Here is a 15924-nt window from a genome sequence, read left to right as displayed (position 1 = left end):
TTCCCCATGTACAGTAAATACATCCGCCATCGGGGAGAGTCGACCCCCGTTCTCCTCCCCCTCCCGTTAATGATTAAGGAAGCGCGCACAAGATGACGAACATGGTTGCGTAAGCATTCCATCCTTCCCTGGAGAGGTTTTGTTAATATCAACCGTAATTTCACCGTTCGCTTGCGTAACGAGCCAATTCCCTGCCAATGACTTGGGAAGACCTCCCCTTCCGCTACTTTGCCGAGAGACATATCCGTTGCTTTAAGCCGCCTGTGAAACCCTTCTAGCGTTCCTAAGTGACTGCTTCGCTTGGTTTCAGTCAGTTTGTGTCAATTCAACGACGCTAATCGCCGCATATCGACCAGGATGTTTTCATCATAACGTTGAAATCGTTGATGTGCGAAGCTTTTCTTTCCGTTTGCCATAATATACTTAATAAACAAGTGACGCGTAATATATCGTGACAGACTCATCTGCGAAAGAAGGGATTATATTTCAAGATTCGTGCATATTAAATTATTTAAATATCTCGCACATTTATGGATATTTCTCTGCGGCTTCAGGAAATACCATTTAATAACAGTCGGGGAATATACAGTATTTTCAAGATTATTCGACGCTAAGTGCTAACAGTAATAATAATAATATGGTTTCAGGTTTAAAACAACCGACCTCGGAGGATAGAATAAATCAGGAATGTGACATAATCTTATTATGGAAACAGAGCGATAAAACGCGTGTAGTGTCATCCACGAGATTATTTTCCAGGAAAACTAAAATCTTGCTGTGCGTGTCTCGCGCATGTGCGTCGACAGATTGTTTCACTTCAACGATTACAGCGGCGCGTTCGGAATTCTCCATGGGGAATGTTTATGAAGCCTCACGTTCCAGCATATTTATTAACGCCGTTATTCGCGCCTGTGCATCGTTTAAAGCAGCAATTCATTTTTTATCATTGCTCATGAGCGCGTAATCGCATTTTACGCAAGACTGTACAAATAATTGCGTTAATCGAGCCATGAGTGTAATTTTTTACATACTTCTAATTTTTCTAATTTTTTACATACCTTTCCATTTGATCCTTTTAGAAGCCGCTTATGTGCATCTCTGTGTCTTCTCTCAATTAAAAAGATTTTTTTTTAGTTATAAAGTGAAAGGGAGACAAAAAATAAAAGAATCCTTCTAAAGTGACTTTCTCCTTCAAAGAGGAAAATCTCACGTTAAAAAAGTGTCAATTTTCTCGGAAGTTATGTTTATGAACTGATTTATGGGAGAGAGATACATGTGTGTCAAGATGAAATTTCTTTTTTAAATATGATTAGAAAGTGTTTATGTGCGTTTTGAATTATTTTACATTAAAAAAAATTTTATAATTATAAAATAAAAAGGAGAGGAATAAAAAAAATCCTTCTAAAGTTATACATTTTCCTCTTCAAAGAGGAGAATCTTCCGTTATAAATGTGTTAATTATCTCGGAAGCTACGATTATGAGCTGATGCATACCTGCGAAAGAGAAACATGCGGTAGTCAAACGATAAAATTTTTTTTTCTAAATGTCATTATCTTTTTTAAACGTAATCGTGTTAACATCTCGTGTTTGCCCTCCTTTTGAAATCATCGTTCGTGAGTTTCTCCACTAGATCCCTCGTGAAATTCATTTTGTCCCATCTGGAGCTTGTTAGCAAACGCATTTAGGGTTCGCTCCTTCTCTGCGGCGCCTTCTAATACGTTTATTTACTTATAATTAACGTTTTCCCTCTACGATTTGCAAGTGATAATCTATATCTATGTATATGAGCATGTTTTTCTGTCTTTCTTTTTAATGGTAATTCACGTTAATAAGATTTTATGATGTGTTAATCGAGTGAAAAATTATTTTCCTTTTATGAATCGTGAATTTTAATACATGTTTCTAATAAATTATGTTGAATCAGTCAATATTCACAAGTTGAAAATTACAATAAATTTTTAAATTATTTTCTTGATAATCAATCATACTTTGAAAAATGAATAGAATATATATTTTATGAAATAGTGAAAATATATGTTCTACATTTCATTCATATATAGTTTCACTATGAACTTATTGCTACATAATTATTATTTAATAAATAAATGCTTCAATTTTCTTTCAAACTTTACATTTTTAAAAATATATAAGATATATATTTATTATATATGTATATTATTATATATTTTGCAATGATAATTATGATTTAAGTAATTGAAATATTACGAAATGTACTTTATCCTTTTCCCTGTTTGTTATGTTATTCGTTGAGATAATTTTATATTTTGGTTTTGTTTTTTTTTGAGTGTTCAATTTTCCAACAATCGATACACAAATATGTTAGAAGTAACAATCTTTGTGATATGCTGTATAATACTTGCACTGCAGTTTACAAGCGCAAACTACCAGTATTGGTTGAAAAACACGTATCCTCGCTGTTGCATCGACAAATTTTCGCTGCACTGGATATCTTAAACATTCAAATATCGTGATACAAGCGTTACAAATACGAATTTTCTTTCATCATAAGACTACTTGTTTCACTATTTATTTTAAGATTCCTTAAAATGTTTCCTCTCTTCCCTTTTGTTGAAAATTTATTTTAAAATTTTGTTGAAAATTTTGTTGAAAATTTATTTTAAAATTTTAAGAGAGATCATTATATTATTATATAAATTTTCTTATTTTACGATTATGTATATAAACTGTATTATAAAGTTATATCGCACTTTTGTCTAATTTAAAATCAGATGCGGTAAATGTTATTACCCCAATTTATTCTTCTTTCATATCTCACAAAAGCTGTAGAAAATTTTTTATACACGAGCTATTCAAAAATATTTAACATACTTCCATTTTACAGTTTATTATATTTCATAGGTTCGTAATTTCGTCAAAATGGCTGCATTAACGCATGCCGCTCTTCCTCCATTTTCATTTATATTCCTTTTCGCTCTACGTTTCCTACCTGCTATTTGTTCTTTATACCGTTCATTTGATTCTATTTCGTGTATTAGCTGCCACGCGCGTTTGCCGTAATGTCCTCGTTCGCCAAGCCGATTTGGGAGAATCACTATCGTGGATGCGTACGTGTATGCGTGTGCATGAGACATGTCGCAGCAATTTCGGGTGAATTTTCGTATTTTCAATGATATAGTTGGCGCTCCGGTATCGTCTGCAAACGAGCGAGCGCAGCTATATGTATGTATGTACATGAAATTGGTGAGTCTCAGTGACACGAACTCGTTATTTTTCTACGCGGCTTGGCGCCCGCGATTTGTCTTCCATCGATTTTCGCGACGCGCCATTCAAAGGTCGATATTTCGCATGTCGATCGTACCGAACGAGCCAATTTTACGCGCAGTGTGTTTATCAAGTTTTTTACATTTGTTAGTTATTAGATTTCTATTTGTGCGCGCGCGTGTGAAAATAACTGCACACATACCTCTGTGTGTCCTAATTAACTTTTTAATGTTCTCTCGATGTAGCTTTACAAATAATAAAAAAAAATACTATGCTACAATATAAAATGCTTGATAGAAATAGTACAATTATTCTAACTGAAAATAACTTTGTCACAATTATAATTTCTGATTCGTTATTGTTATATGCGAATGATGCGCATAATATATTTCCTTTTCGTAAATTAAATATTTATCTTATAAAACATAGATATTGTTGTAGCAATATTCTCTCGTCGCTATTCGCTTCAAATTGCGCGCATTAAACATAACGAATATTCCATTATTGGAATGAGATATTAATTTCTTTCTGAAGTGCGCTTTTGGTGCGCATGTGTTCCCTTTGACAGTTACAGTTTTACAGCTTCGCTCAGTTTTTATATAATGGATATTCCACTCCAGTGGAACGGTAAATCCATGATATATTTTTTTTTTTTTTTTATTTCGTGTTGATCCGATGTCAAAAGCAGGACTCCCGCATTTCGCGCGTTTTTGTACAAAAGCTACAAACGCGCGCTTATTAAGGTATTGTCCGTAATACGGACATCAGAATAATACATAAATGAAAATTGTACGTATAATAATTAGGACAAGTATTATACAGGATTGTGCTTCCATCGACTTACGAAAGGAGAACATTCCTAGTTTACGTGCAACATAAAATGCGTATTCTTTCATGCCTGTCTCTCATCCCTGCATGATATAATTCTAGAAATATGCGTGCTCAGAGAAGATTTCAGAGGAAAATATATAGACAGAGAAATACGTGTCGCGCGTACATTTTGAAAACTATCCGTTTAATTTGGCGGTTCCGCTTTGTGCTTTCCCCTTTTTTTTTATGACGATTTTCGAAAACGGAAATTACTTTCCAGCGCATAGCACGCGAGAATTCGTCCGCTTTGTGAATTACATCAAAATGGAATTGAGGTCTCTCTCTCACGAATTCGCAAATGATCCCGGGACATTCCGGGCTATCGAGCGAATTTGCCGTAAAACGAATTAACTCGTAATTGTATTGAAATATAACCTAACGTGGTGCAGAGCGAAAATTGTTCGTTTCATGTTCTAAAATTACGTTTTAGTATGATACTAGCATAGTATTCATTTAAGGAGGCAAAAGATGGACGTGCAAAAAATATATTCATAATATATCGTAAAGGTAATGCATCTCGTTATTTTTTTAATGCCTATGAAACATGGATTTTTTGTAACAATATAATATTAATATTATAATATTAATAATCAATATTATCCTATAATTAAATAAGATGAAAAACGTTTTCTATATTAAAATCGCTTAATTATATCAGAATATATTTTACAAAGACTGCAATTATTTTGCAATAAAATGATAATAAAATCTAACTTGATAATATTTATATTTGTATATTAATATTATTAATTCATATATTTACATATTAATATTTATGTTTATATTTAAATTATTTATATATATTTTTCATTGAAGTAACAACCCTATTTCTATATAAACGATGCAATACTTTTAATTGGTAGTATATATGCATGACTTTTCATAAATTATTCCTGGAATAATAACGATAAATCGAACGATACAGTTAAGAGCGAGACGTTGTCGAACATCGCTGACGACGATCTCGTAAAACAAAACGCGAGACTCTTTTCGGTATCGGGCTCGCAAAGTACGGTCATCATACTTGAAAACGGCATGTATCTATCGTCGCACATATACGTGAAATATTTTGCGGCTTCGGAGGCGTTAAGGAACCATCCTGAGAATATCATTCGCCCCGATCTTCCTTTCTCTCTCCTTCGAACGTCCGCGAGGGTGGCTGCCACCGAGGGGGTGTAAAAGCGGGGTTTAAGTTGGATGCGATCTCTTATCGGTGCTACGAGCAACGCGAGTCTACCCACGTTTCTCTTATCTTTCCTCACTTCTCTCGCCCGTGGAACTTACAACCTCACTCATACATACGCACGATACATATTGTCGTTTGAATGTACGTGCTACATGTCGGTAGCAGGCGAGCTTACTTCTATGGATGGCCGCCATCGGCTGTCGTCCACGTTGTCGTCGTCGTCGTCGTCGTCGTTTCTCTCGATGAGGACATTTTTCACCGTTTTTTCGCAGATCTCGCGTGATCTTTTTCCACGGATATAACCGCCGCGTTTCTCCCCGTTGTTACCTTCGCGATGATCGATCGGCGTACGTACGTACGTACGTTCTCGAACGAGTTGGAGTCTCGAGCGATCGGTCGGTTCGAGCTCTACGTCGTAAATCGCAGGAACGGCGATCGATTCATCATCGCCGGTACGTTCTTTCGTTTCCGGTTCGGATTTACGGAAGCGAAACTTCGGGCTCTCGATTGTTTTAGGATCGATTGTACCAGCAGGTGCGCGATATGCGGGGGAGAGAGAGTCGAGTATGATCGGAGAACGATATCTTTCGCGGATTGTTTCACGCTGTACTGTAGGTAGAAAAAGAGTAAATGACATAAGAAGTTGAATTGAACACCATATTCAGTGGCTCTTACAATTTTATAAGAAAATGCTTTTCTTCATTTTTTTACTCCCGACTGCTGCCAACCTACGGTTGGCAAAAAGACGGAGGGAGTATGCGTTTCACCGAGCTCGGATTGATTGTAACGAGTATTCTCGATAACTATAACGTAGTTCGATATCATCTTTTGCACATCAATTTCTTATTAATCAAGGAAGGTTTCAAGCATATAATTATCGTTATTTGTTTTATTAATAAAAAGCGGAAAAATAATATTATTTCGTCTATACGTCCTCTCATTGGCTGCGAGTGAATCTAAGAAGCAAAATGATTCATCAATAAGATTCGTTCTAAGCAACCGTATAGGGAATTATCGTTAAGTGGAACGCAGCCGAAGTAGTGGCGGGAATAATAATTGACATAACCCTATATGTCAAATTATTGTTATTGATGATAATAAATTGTTGCCAGTAATTATTATTAAATTGTGAAGTTATAATTGTGAAGTTATTTATTGTGAAGTTATATTTTTAAAAAATAACAGTTACTGTTATGTAAAAGCAAGGATTTTTCGCAATCGTATATTATTTCACTACAATTAAAATTCATCATAATACTCACAATCCACTTATTTTACATGTAATGTACTGTTATGGTGTTCTTTTGCCGATATATTTCTTTGATATTTATACATCTTGTTATGATGCGTTTATTGATACAATCTTAGTTGCACTGCATTAACTGTAAATACAAGTAATAATGCTGATACGAATATATTCGTGTTACAAAATAATTGCAATACACTTCCTTCAGTATTTTTTCTAATATCTCCTCATACGACGTTCATTCAACTCTTTCTCATATTTCATTCCGTAAATTTTCGATGAGTTACAAATATAACACGTATGTTGATGCTTAACGATTTATAACGGATTTGACACCATTATTAACTTTTCTAAGAAAACGAATTAATTTTTAAACAAAAATAAATTAAATTAATATTAAGAAAATAGATCATCTATTTTCCAACTCGAAACGTTATTTCTTGAAACAACAATCTTACTAGAAAAATTACAATTCAATGAAAGTTTCCGCTGTCTTTAAGACAGTGTCGTTTGTTTCAAAAGTCGCTTCGTTAAAGCCAAATATTGCCCTTTTTCAAGTTCTCCGTTTCGAAGCGAAAGAAGCTTATCGATCAGGAAGCAGAAGCTCGAAGCTGCAGGAGCACCGTGCATACTCGCCGAACTATCGTAGCCAGCTTCGAAAAACTCAGTCAGCTGGACTAGAGCCGAGTAGCGAAAGTTTCCCGAAACTCCGGCGGCACGGCTGAAAAGCGGCGAGATTGAAATACATTCGTTTCGTTTTTCCCGTTTCTCCTCCTTCCGCTTGCTTTTACTACCTTTGCGCCAGGGATCCCTTGTCTTTATCCCGATACGCTCGTATGTCGGATTTGTAATTCAGTGATTCGAACCGGCTGTACCGTTAATGTCGAGCTCAAAAGCAGCTAAAGTGGATCGATTGTGTCTCCCAGGTTAATTTACATACTTCGATTTTCATGACTATTTTTATGAAAATTATCCAAAATAAAAACAAAACGAAAAAGCTCAATCCTATAAACTCGTAATTTCAAATTTTTTTAAATCGCAATTTGCATCTCAATTAAAAATGTTTAATCGCTGCAGTTCTTTTTTTTATTATTTATAATATACAAAAGAATATGCACGATACAATACGAATTGATTAAATTAAATAAGAAATATCGCTTGTTTTTAGCAAGTGGAAAATGACGGTGTAAATAGTGTTTCGCAGAAACAAAACCAATCTTTGCTTTCCTTCATTGCATGTGATTATCTAGGATGAATTATCCAGAGAGAAACGTGTAAACATTTAATCCCAAGTGACTAAGGTGTACTAAAGCATTGGAAGGTTTCCTTTCGCTGGTTATATTGCCGGAATGCGCAGCTCGAATATTAAAGCGGACTACATGACTACATCCAGTTTAAATTAAAATTAATTGAGTCGCGTTATCAAACTTTGTTTCAACAGTTTCATTGCGGATATATTGCGCAGATATTTGCATCTACAAAAGTCCATTCTCTGTTAGAAAATTTTCTATTGTATTAGCTTAAATGCATGATTATTATTTTAATTGATTGTCAAATTTACAAGAGACTATATATTACATATTGCATTTTGTTTTAAAAATTTCCTTTTCCTTTTTAAATATAATTAAAAATGCCTGTTTTTGTAGTCGAAAGAATATTTTTCTCTTAAAATGAATAAAACTGTTAAATGACTAAAATTGTTAAAATTCTTAATAATTTAAATTTCAAAATTAAAATTTGATTAAGTGCGTAAAACTGGAAAGCCCAATTTTTTTTAATATTACATTTCTATTTTAAATTGTGTGGTATTCCTCAGATTGAAATGTTTCTTTGTTAAATAATTCATTTCTCGATTAGAGCAACAATATCAGATAACTAGAATTTAATTTGCCATATCCATTATAACAGAAGAGCAAAAGAGTTAAAAAAATTCAAAGCCAAGTATACGATATAAAAGAGGATACACATGTAAACTTACACGTGTTGATAGGATTGCAAGTACTTTCATTCTTGCACTCAAGTAAAGAGCGAGAAGCGAAACGCGCGCAGAATTTTGTCTCTCTTCAAAAAGAATTCGCATGAAGCATTTTAGAGGAATATATGCGACTGATCTCTGAGGAATATGGGAGCGTGTAAATCCGTAAATCAACCTGCTACTTATCGATGCTCCCTTGGGCAATGTTTTTCACGAATGACTCGTCAGGTTACCAATGTTGAAGAGAAGGGATAGACAGAAAAGTTATCGCCACACTTTGCTCCAAAGTTAGAGAAATGGAAAAAGTTTCTATTTATAAGAATTAATACAATTTAAGTTTTAGATATTTTCGACGAGAGAAGGTTGCGTAAAATAATTTTAGTTTTTTCAAGAGAATTTTTTCAATTAATATACATTTTGTGGAATAACAGAAAATATGTTCTTGTTATATCTCCATACGATCTTATTGTTAGTAGAAACTTTCTAAAATTATTAAATATAAAGTATCGTTTATAATAAGTCGCTTATCTCGTTTACATTTTATGTAGCAGTAAATTGTTGATCTTTGTATAGTAATTTTCGAATAATTCGTAAATTAATTTAGTTGCGCACGCAATTTAGGAAAGGACCGTGAGAATGCTAGTGCAAGGATTACACGAAGGCCTCAAGGGCTGCAACTCGTAGAATTCGAAAGTTTAGATTGCACCTTCGCGTTGGCCCCGACCAATTGGTTTAGTAGTTTTAGCCAGCAACAATGATAGAAAATGTCGAGATTGCGATGCACCGATCTTAAACACAAATATAATTATTCCATTTACTTCAATTGAAAATACATTGACATTTCATGATTGACATTATGAAATAATGTTACGATTAGTATTACTTATGATCAATAAAATATCATATTTTAATTATTTCAAAAATCATTATACAGAATTTCTCTTAATAAATATACCAATGATAAACAATTAAGCAGTATAAAAGAATGTATGTAGTAAATTGATATCAAAATTAATATTTTCATCTAAAACATTGAGGTTTTAACAATCAATTTAAAAATATGGGTTTATGTATTTCAAATAATGAAATACGAAAGTAGAACAAATTATTTATGTTACTTCAGTTTATATATGCGCGCGCGTGAATTGCAACATAAAAAATAAATGTTTGGTTTTATCTGAGTACCGAATTAATGGCGAACATTTACAAAGTAAAACCGCAGTACATACCATGTATACTATTGGCCAACTAAAATGTTTTGCCTTGTCGTAAATAAATTTATTTTTAAATGTTTCATTAAACTTTTTTCAATCTTGTTTCTTAATGCAAGTGTATATTTGTAGAAAATTAGATAGATAGTCGTAATTGTATTTTCACAATTGGCAACATCAGTGATTATGTCTAAAGTAAAAAAAATGTACTAAATTCTATTATATACAATTTTTTAACCATTTTTGCCAAAAGATATATATTGCGCAATGAATGATATTTTTTCTGCTTAATGCATAATCGACTTAAAACAATTCTTTATTTCTCTTGTTGCAGGTTTAAGACAACGGCCTGGACCTACGGATTCTCCGAGAGGAGGTGAGTAAGCTTCATTAAAAGAAAAAAATTATTATAATAAAAGCAAGAGGATATTCACACACATTCTTCTCTGAAAAAAATTATCAATATAAAGTTTATTTTGAGTGATTATCTCGTTTCATACTATCGATGCAGTAATTTTTAAGCGTAATAATTAAATTTTGTTAAACGAAAATCTTGAAAAAAATGTCAAAACTGAATTTTTGAAAATGGATAATGAGATAATATAATATTACATTATATTATTTCGTTGGTACATGCCAAGAATGTTTATATTCAATTGCGTTATACGGATTATGTTTATATTGCAATATTAATTACATTTATTATCACTGTATTAACATAAAATAATATTATCGCAATTATTATCATAATGTTTATTATTCGACACGATTACCGTGCCATCGATTTTGAGCACGCAACCGCGTGATTTACATTGCGCCCGAAACGTGTTACACCGAGCGTATGTAATCCCGGCGTGCGATAAAGAATACAGATATACCGAAATCGATTTAGCGGTCTTTATAGACATTTGAAAATTTTATTCACGGAAGTGCGTCCAAATCAAATGCGAGTGCTAATACCCTTGACCGCTTGTACTACATTTCCTGGGCGTTCATTAGCGTAATTAGCATAAGCCTCCCGATTAACGGGAACGTTTTGCGGGTCCAGGTGGACATGGGGAACAAACGGATGGTACATCTCGTTTCATTAACTGATATACGCAAATCGTACCAAAATAAAGACATTAAAGCGCAATTATATGGTACAGTTAAATTTAGCGCGCTTCTCTTCTCTCCATCGCAGTATATTGCATGTATTTTCGATCGGACACAGAGGCGGAATTCGCGGCGCATTTGGCAATCGGATGGCAGTTGTACAAATTGCACACACTGAGATTACGGTATGGTTGCGGTATTTGGCGTTATACGTGCGCCGTAATTCCGTATGAGCCCGGCTCTAAAAACTGTTCGACTGTGCGATCGCGGCACGAAATGGCGCGTCCGACGAGAAAATGTTACAGATTTCGCGACAAGCCCTGCGAGTGCTTTATCGGTACATTACGTCCCCCGCGTACAAACGGCCGCTCGCGTTTTACGGTCGGTCAGAGGTTCATAGAAGAAAATTGAAGCGTTAGCGCGGCTTTTCGCGCGCTCGTTCGCAACGCGCAGCTGGGCAACGAGCTATCCTTCTCCCCTCTTGCTAAAACGCGCCAATTTTTCCGACTTTCGGCCATGTCGCGTTCAGCCGCTAAAAAATACACGACTGCGACGCACGGAATTATTTCCGTTGGCTTTTCAGTTTTTTATTCGGGCTCGGGACATTATTCTTTCACAAAAACAATTGAGTTTTTGCCTGCACGCGTGTAAACACATGCCCTACCCAATCCTAATTCGGATTGTTATTAATCGAGTTGTCGATTTTTTTTTCATTGATTGCGGAATAAAATGCGATATAAAAAATCCCTCATTTTCTGATGTTTTTTTACAATATTTTTGTTAGAATATTTCTCCTTTACAAGAAAATTCCAGTTTATATACATATGTGTGTGTGTGTGTGTGTGTGTGTGAACTTTAAATAAATATTTTTTAATTAACTATCATATTTATGAAAATAGATTAATTATGAATTATGATATTATTAATGTGATGAATTAATTTTTCTTAACTCATATTTTCAAAATTCATTTTTTTCAAATTCCAATCACACAATCGCTCAAAGTGAATTTAGCTTAAATATGTTCAAAAAATATGTTCAAAAAAAATTTCGTTAATTAGTATTTTATTATATTACTTGGCGCTCTTAAATCTTTTAACATATGTATATTAGTTGCATATTCGAAGGCTGCTTTGACATAAAAAAATAAATCAAATAAAATAAATAAAAAAAAAGTGAAATTTTTGGAATTTTATCATAGAGATCGTAATATTGACATCTTTTGCTACATGTTTTTATTTTATACGCTGCTAAAAATACACTAAATTTATATATAAATTACACCAGGTATTTTTAGTTAATTGCAAGAAATTACAATTTACTTTAAAAACGGAAAACTTATTAATCTTTTGCTTTAGAGATAATAAATTTAGATTATTATTATATCGTTAAATATAAATAAGTATAAATTTAGATCGTTTTAAACAACTGCATTTGCAATACATTTGCGATAGATATTGATATTGTAAATGCATTGATATAAATATTAATAAACTTGACGTTTCTTATACGTATGTAAGTAATGTAGCACGTGACGATTATTCAAATTGAAATCGTTTGAACCGATTCGTAGCCATCGATCGCGCGTCGATAACTCTATTCCGTCGATTTCTCGAATGGGGATTTACGCCGTACTGAAAATTCCCTATTTATCCGACGCATGCGGAGCCAAGGACGTTTCTCGTAGCCTCCGCAGCGACTCGTTAGAAAGTAATATATTCCGTTAGCAGCATAGGCGCGGACGGGAATACCGACGAGAAGGAAGATGTCCTTTTTCGCCAACGGCTCGTACGGATGTTCTCATCAAAGGGAACACACCGTATCCTTCCCCGTCGCCCTTCAAGAATAAATCGCTCGTCGCTCTTCTTCTCTCCAGCCCCTTTCTCCGCAGAGAATTAAATTGCGTCCGTTTCTCCTGCAACGACATCGCTGAATTTTTAGTTCGTTTCTGAAGCGTTTTACTGTAGCACGTTCGTTCACGCGGTCGCGACGCCCTTCACAATCGCGACCGAATCGGGATTGGCCTAACTGAACATTCAATACTCCATACAGTGCGCAGAAAGTATACATAAAAAATGAAATGCCTTTTAAAGGCACGCACAATTACTTATTTACATATTAATCTCTCGCAACAACCGGGAAGATAATTACGCCGTTTTACCACGCCGTATTTTCAGCTAAAATATCGTTCTTTTACCTTGTAAAAGGATGCACATATTAAAAATTTATTAATATTTATCTAGTTTATCACAAAGTGCATTATACAAGCAATTGTTCGGAACGATAATGATTGAAATTTTTTATCTCTGAGAAAAGCAAAAGATTAATAAACATTTCTATTTTTTTGCTTAACTAACATTTTTTATTTTTTGACTAACTAAAAGTATTTAATAATAAATTGATATTGGCTTTAATTCAATGTACATTTTAGCAGCACATTAATTAATTAAAGTACTATTAAATTCATGACTTTCCTCTCGTGCTTGATTATTATACAAAAAAATGGCCAAAAAATTGTAACAACATTTTCCAGATGTGAAAAATTAACTGAGGTATAATAGCAAATAAATTAGCAAATATACTATGATTTCGCATATTTTGCTTCTAATCAATCTAAATAACAAAATTTCTCTGATAAGTGATCTGATCTATTAGTAAAATTTCTATGGCACTAATCATGCTTGTTATAAGTTAAAGTTTGGCTGTGATACACAAAAAAATCTTCTTCACAAAAATCACTCTAGTTGTAATATAGAAACTCATATCTATCCAATGCAACGATTAATACTTGGGAATTGGATATAAATTTACCAGAAGATAATATTAGAATTTTCAGCTATAAACTCTACGGGTTACAAACAATTTTAGCAGATTCAAAAAATAGCGTTAAAGAGTGCGGACAAGTGCCCATAAACCTGTTGCCCAAAAATTTCCCCAACTCGAGATTGGACCATAATTTTGGCTTAAAATAAACTTTATGACGCGTAGAATATGTAAGTTTCCAAATGGACCGAGTCGTTTAATTTTCATTTTTATAAAAATTTTAAACTTTACCCTTATAAAAAATATTTATTTTATCGGACATTTTTTCTGCAATCTCAGGTTAACTCGGTCCATTTGGAAATTTACATATTCATAATTTACTCTCATCGTAATTCATGTGGAATGATATTCGCGCTTTGCGAAAGTTTAGATTATTCTGTCGCGGGCGACGATGCGTAGAAAACAGTTCCATCATTTTTCATCGCCCTCTTATCTGCGTTTCTCTCACTATCGATTAGACGTTCTCTGACATATTCGAGGATATAAGGATTGAATTCTCTTTAAATTTTTCCGATTTCACGCTTCTCTCTTTTTCATATAATTTACATGTTATTAAAAATTTTAACGCGTTTTCATCTCTCATTATTTTCGTCATATCATTATAATGACTCTCATGACTCGTCGAAAATATTTCATTCAAATAGCTATCACAAATTTTTAACACAAATTTTTTGATTATCAAAGTTTTTAGGATAATTTATACAAATTTAATTTTACGTAACGGAAAGAAATTTGATGAAGAATATTGCTCTCGAAAAATTAATGTAACATTGCATTTCGCCGAGGAAGCTTAAATCTCTTCATTCGAATATCATTGCTTTAATAACGTTTCAATTGTCTCTATTCCCGCGAAGGATTCTCGATTCGTTTCATGTTCGCGTGTTATGTATACCTGGGAGGTTTTGGGTTGCCCATTTTCGCGATGGTTAACGTAACGTTTGAATCTAACGCTCGTATCCAATTCTGTTTTAACGGAGTGACCGAGATACATAAACGACTGCGCCGCATCATCGCGATTCTCCCGCGCTTGCGGGAAAGTTTAAATTATCCTGTCCACCGGGAGGAAGCATCTCTCTTCTCCGAGGGGAAACGACTCGGATTGGTCGAGTCTGATTAGTTCGGCGGTCCCTCGCCTGCTTTATCCTCTGTCTCCTGCGCTATCCTCCAACTCCGTTCCCTCCTCTACCGTCGTCCTTTTCGCAGTTTGGTAACTACCGCGTACCTAGAGAATGACTGGCAATAGTGCAAGGTGTTGCTACGACTTTTCTTCCGAACGAATTAACCGGGAATTGCGAAGACTGCGAGGGGGTCGTATTCACTTCGAATTCCCTTCTCTTCTTTTTCTCTTTTGTTCTTCTTTTCGTTACTCCTAACCGCAAGTTGGCACAAACGGAGAGAGTATGCGTTTCACCAAACTGGATTCTTAGTTCTCGATAATAGCATAGTTTGATATCCTCTTTTGCTTCTTATTAATTAAGGGGATCCCTCATTGAACGGCGAACTCTTACACGATTACAGCGCCCTCATCTAATCCTCATCCCGTATCTCTCTCTATTACGTTATTTATAAAGAAGATGCACTGCTTTTTCTACTCTACTTTACCAACATTTCAGGTACATACGGACCGAAATTTTTGGGCATGTGCCATTTATTAATTAGACTACTAAACTCAATTTTCACAGTTCCTCAAGTTTTTATTGTGCAGTCCGTTATTGGGTATGCTATTGTTTTATGCATAAAAGCTACAAAACATTTATACAGGCTAATGTCTTTATGAGGTGATAGCTTTAGACGCCATGTTGATCTAAGAAGTCGATAAATAAATATATAATTTTATACTTTTTTTTCTTTCTCAGTATATAATCGGCTTCCCCATGTCCGTTTGCATCTATACTTCAACCGTAGAAAAGAATTTTTAATTCTATGTAGACAATAAAAAATGGCACATGCTCAAAAATTACAGTGTTTTGTCGATAAAACAGATAGGTTGAGGGATCCCCTTAATTGATTTAATTTCATATTTTTCTTCACCTTCTCTTTTCTTATTAAATAGAATACAAAGTTGTTGTAGGTAACGACGAATTCCTTTTTGCGTTTAATCAAACCTCTGTGAGGTTTTAATGCCGCGATGGAAGCCCGTATCAATTCACATAATGAACGCCCGGAAGGTGTAGAAACGGCTTTATGGATCTCGAATGTCTCTAGAGACGCGGTGGGCTTGGTTTAATCAGCTGGCGGATATTCCTACGATATACACGGCAAATTCAGAATCTAGT

The 15924-nt window shown here is 34.3% G+C and overlaps 1 protein-coding gene across 6 annotated transcripts in view; it reads left to right on the top strand.

Annotated features, from left to right (window-relative positions):
• Positions 1–15924, top strand: part of Tei (irregular chiasm C-roughest protein teiresias) — a 429473-nt gene that overhangs the window by 142333 nt on the left and 271216 nt on the right. For all 6 annotated transcript variants that reach the window (XM_083081803.1, XM_083081801.1, XM_083081802.1 and 3 more), the window contains one exon: positions 10067–10108. In XM_083081803.1, the coding sequence (XP_082937929.1) occupies positions 10067–10108 (42 nt within the window). The remainder of the gene's footprint in view (positions 1–10066; positions 10109–15924) is intronic.

This window comes from Camponotus vicinus, unplaced genomic scaffold (genome assembly GCF_025532165.1).
Source record: "Camponotus vicinus isolate PSW18456_S1 unplaced genomic scaffold, iyCamVici1.0 SCAF_11, whole genome shotgun sequence".
Classification (NCBI taxonomy): Eukaryota; Metazoa; Arthropoda; class Insecta; order Hymenoptera; family Formicidae; genus Camponotus; species Camponotus vicinus.
The sequence above is the reverse complement of the archived record's forward strand: the minus strand, read 5'-3'. Positions and strand labels throughout refer to the sequence as shown.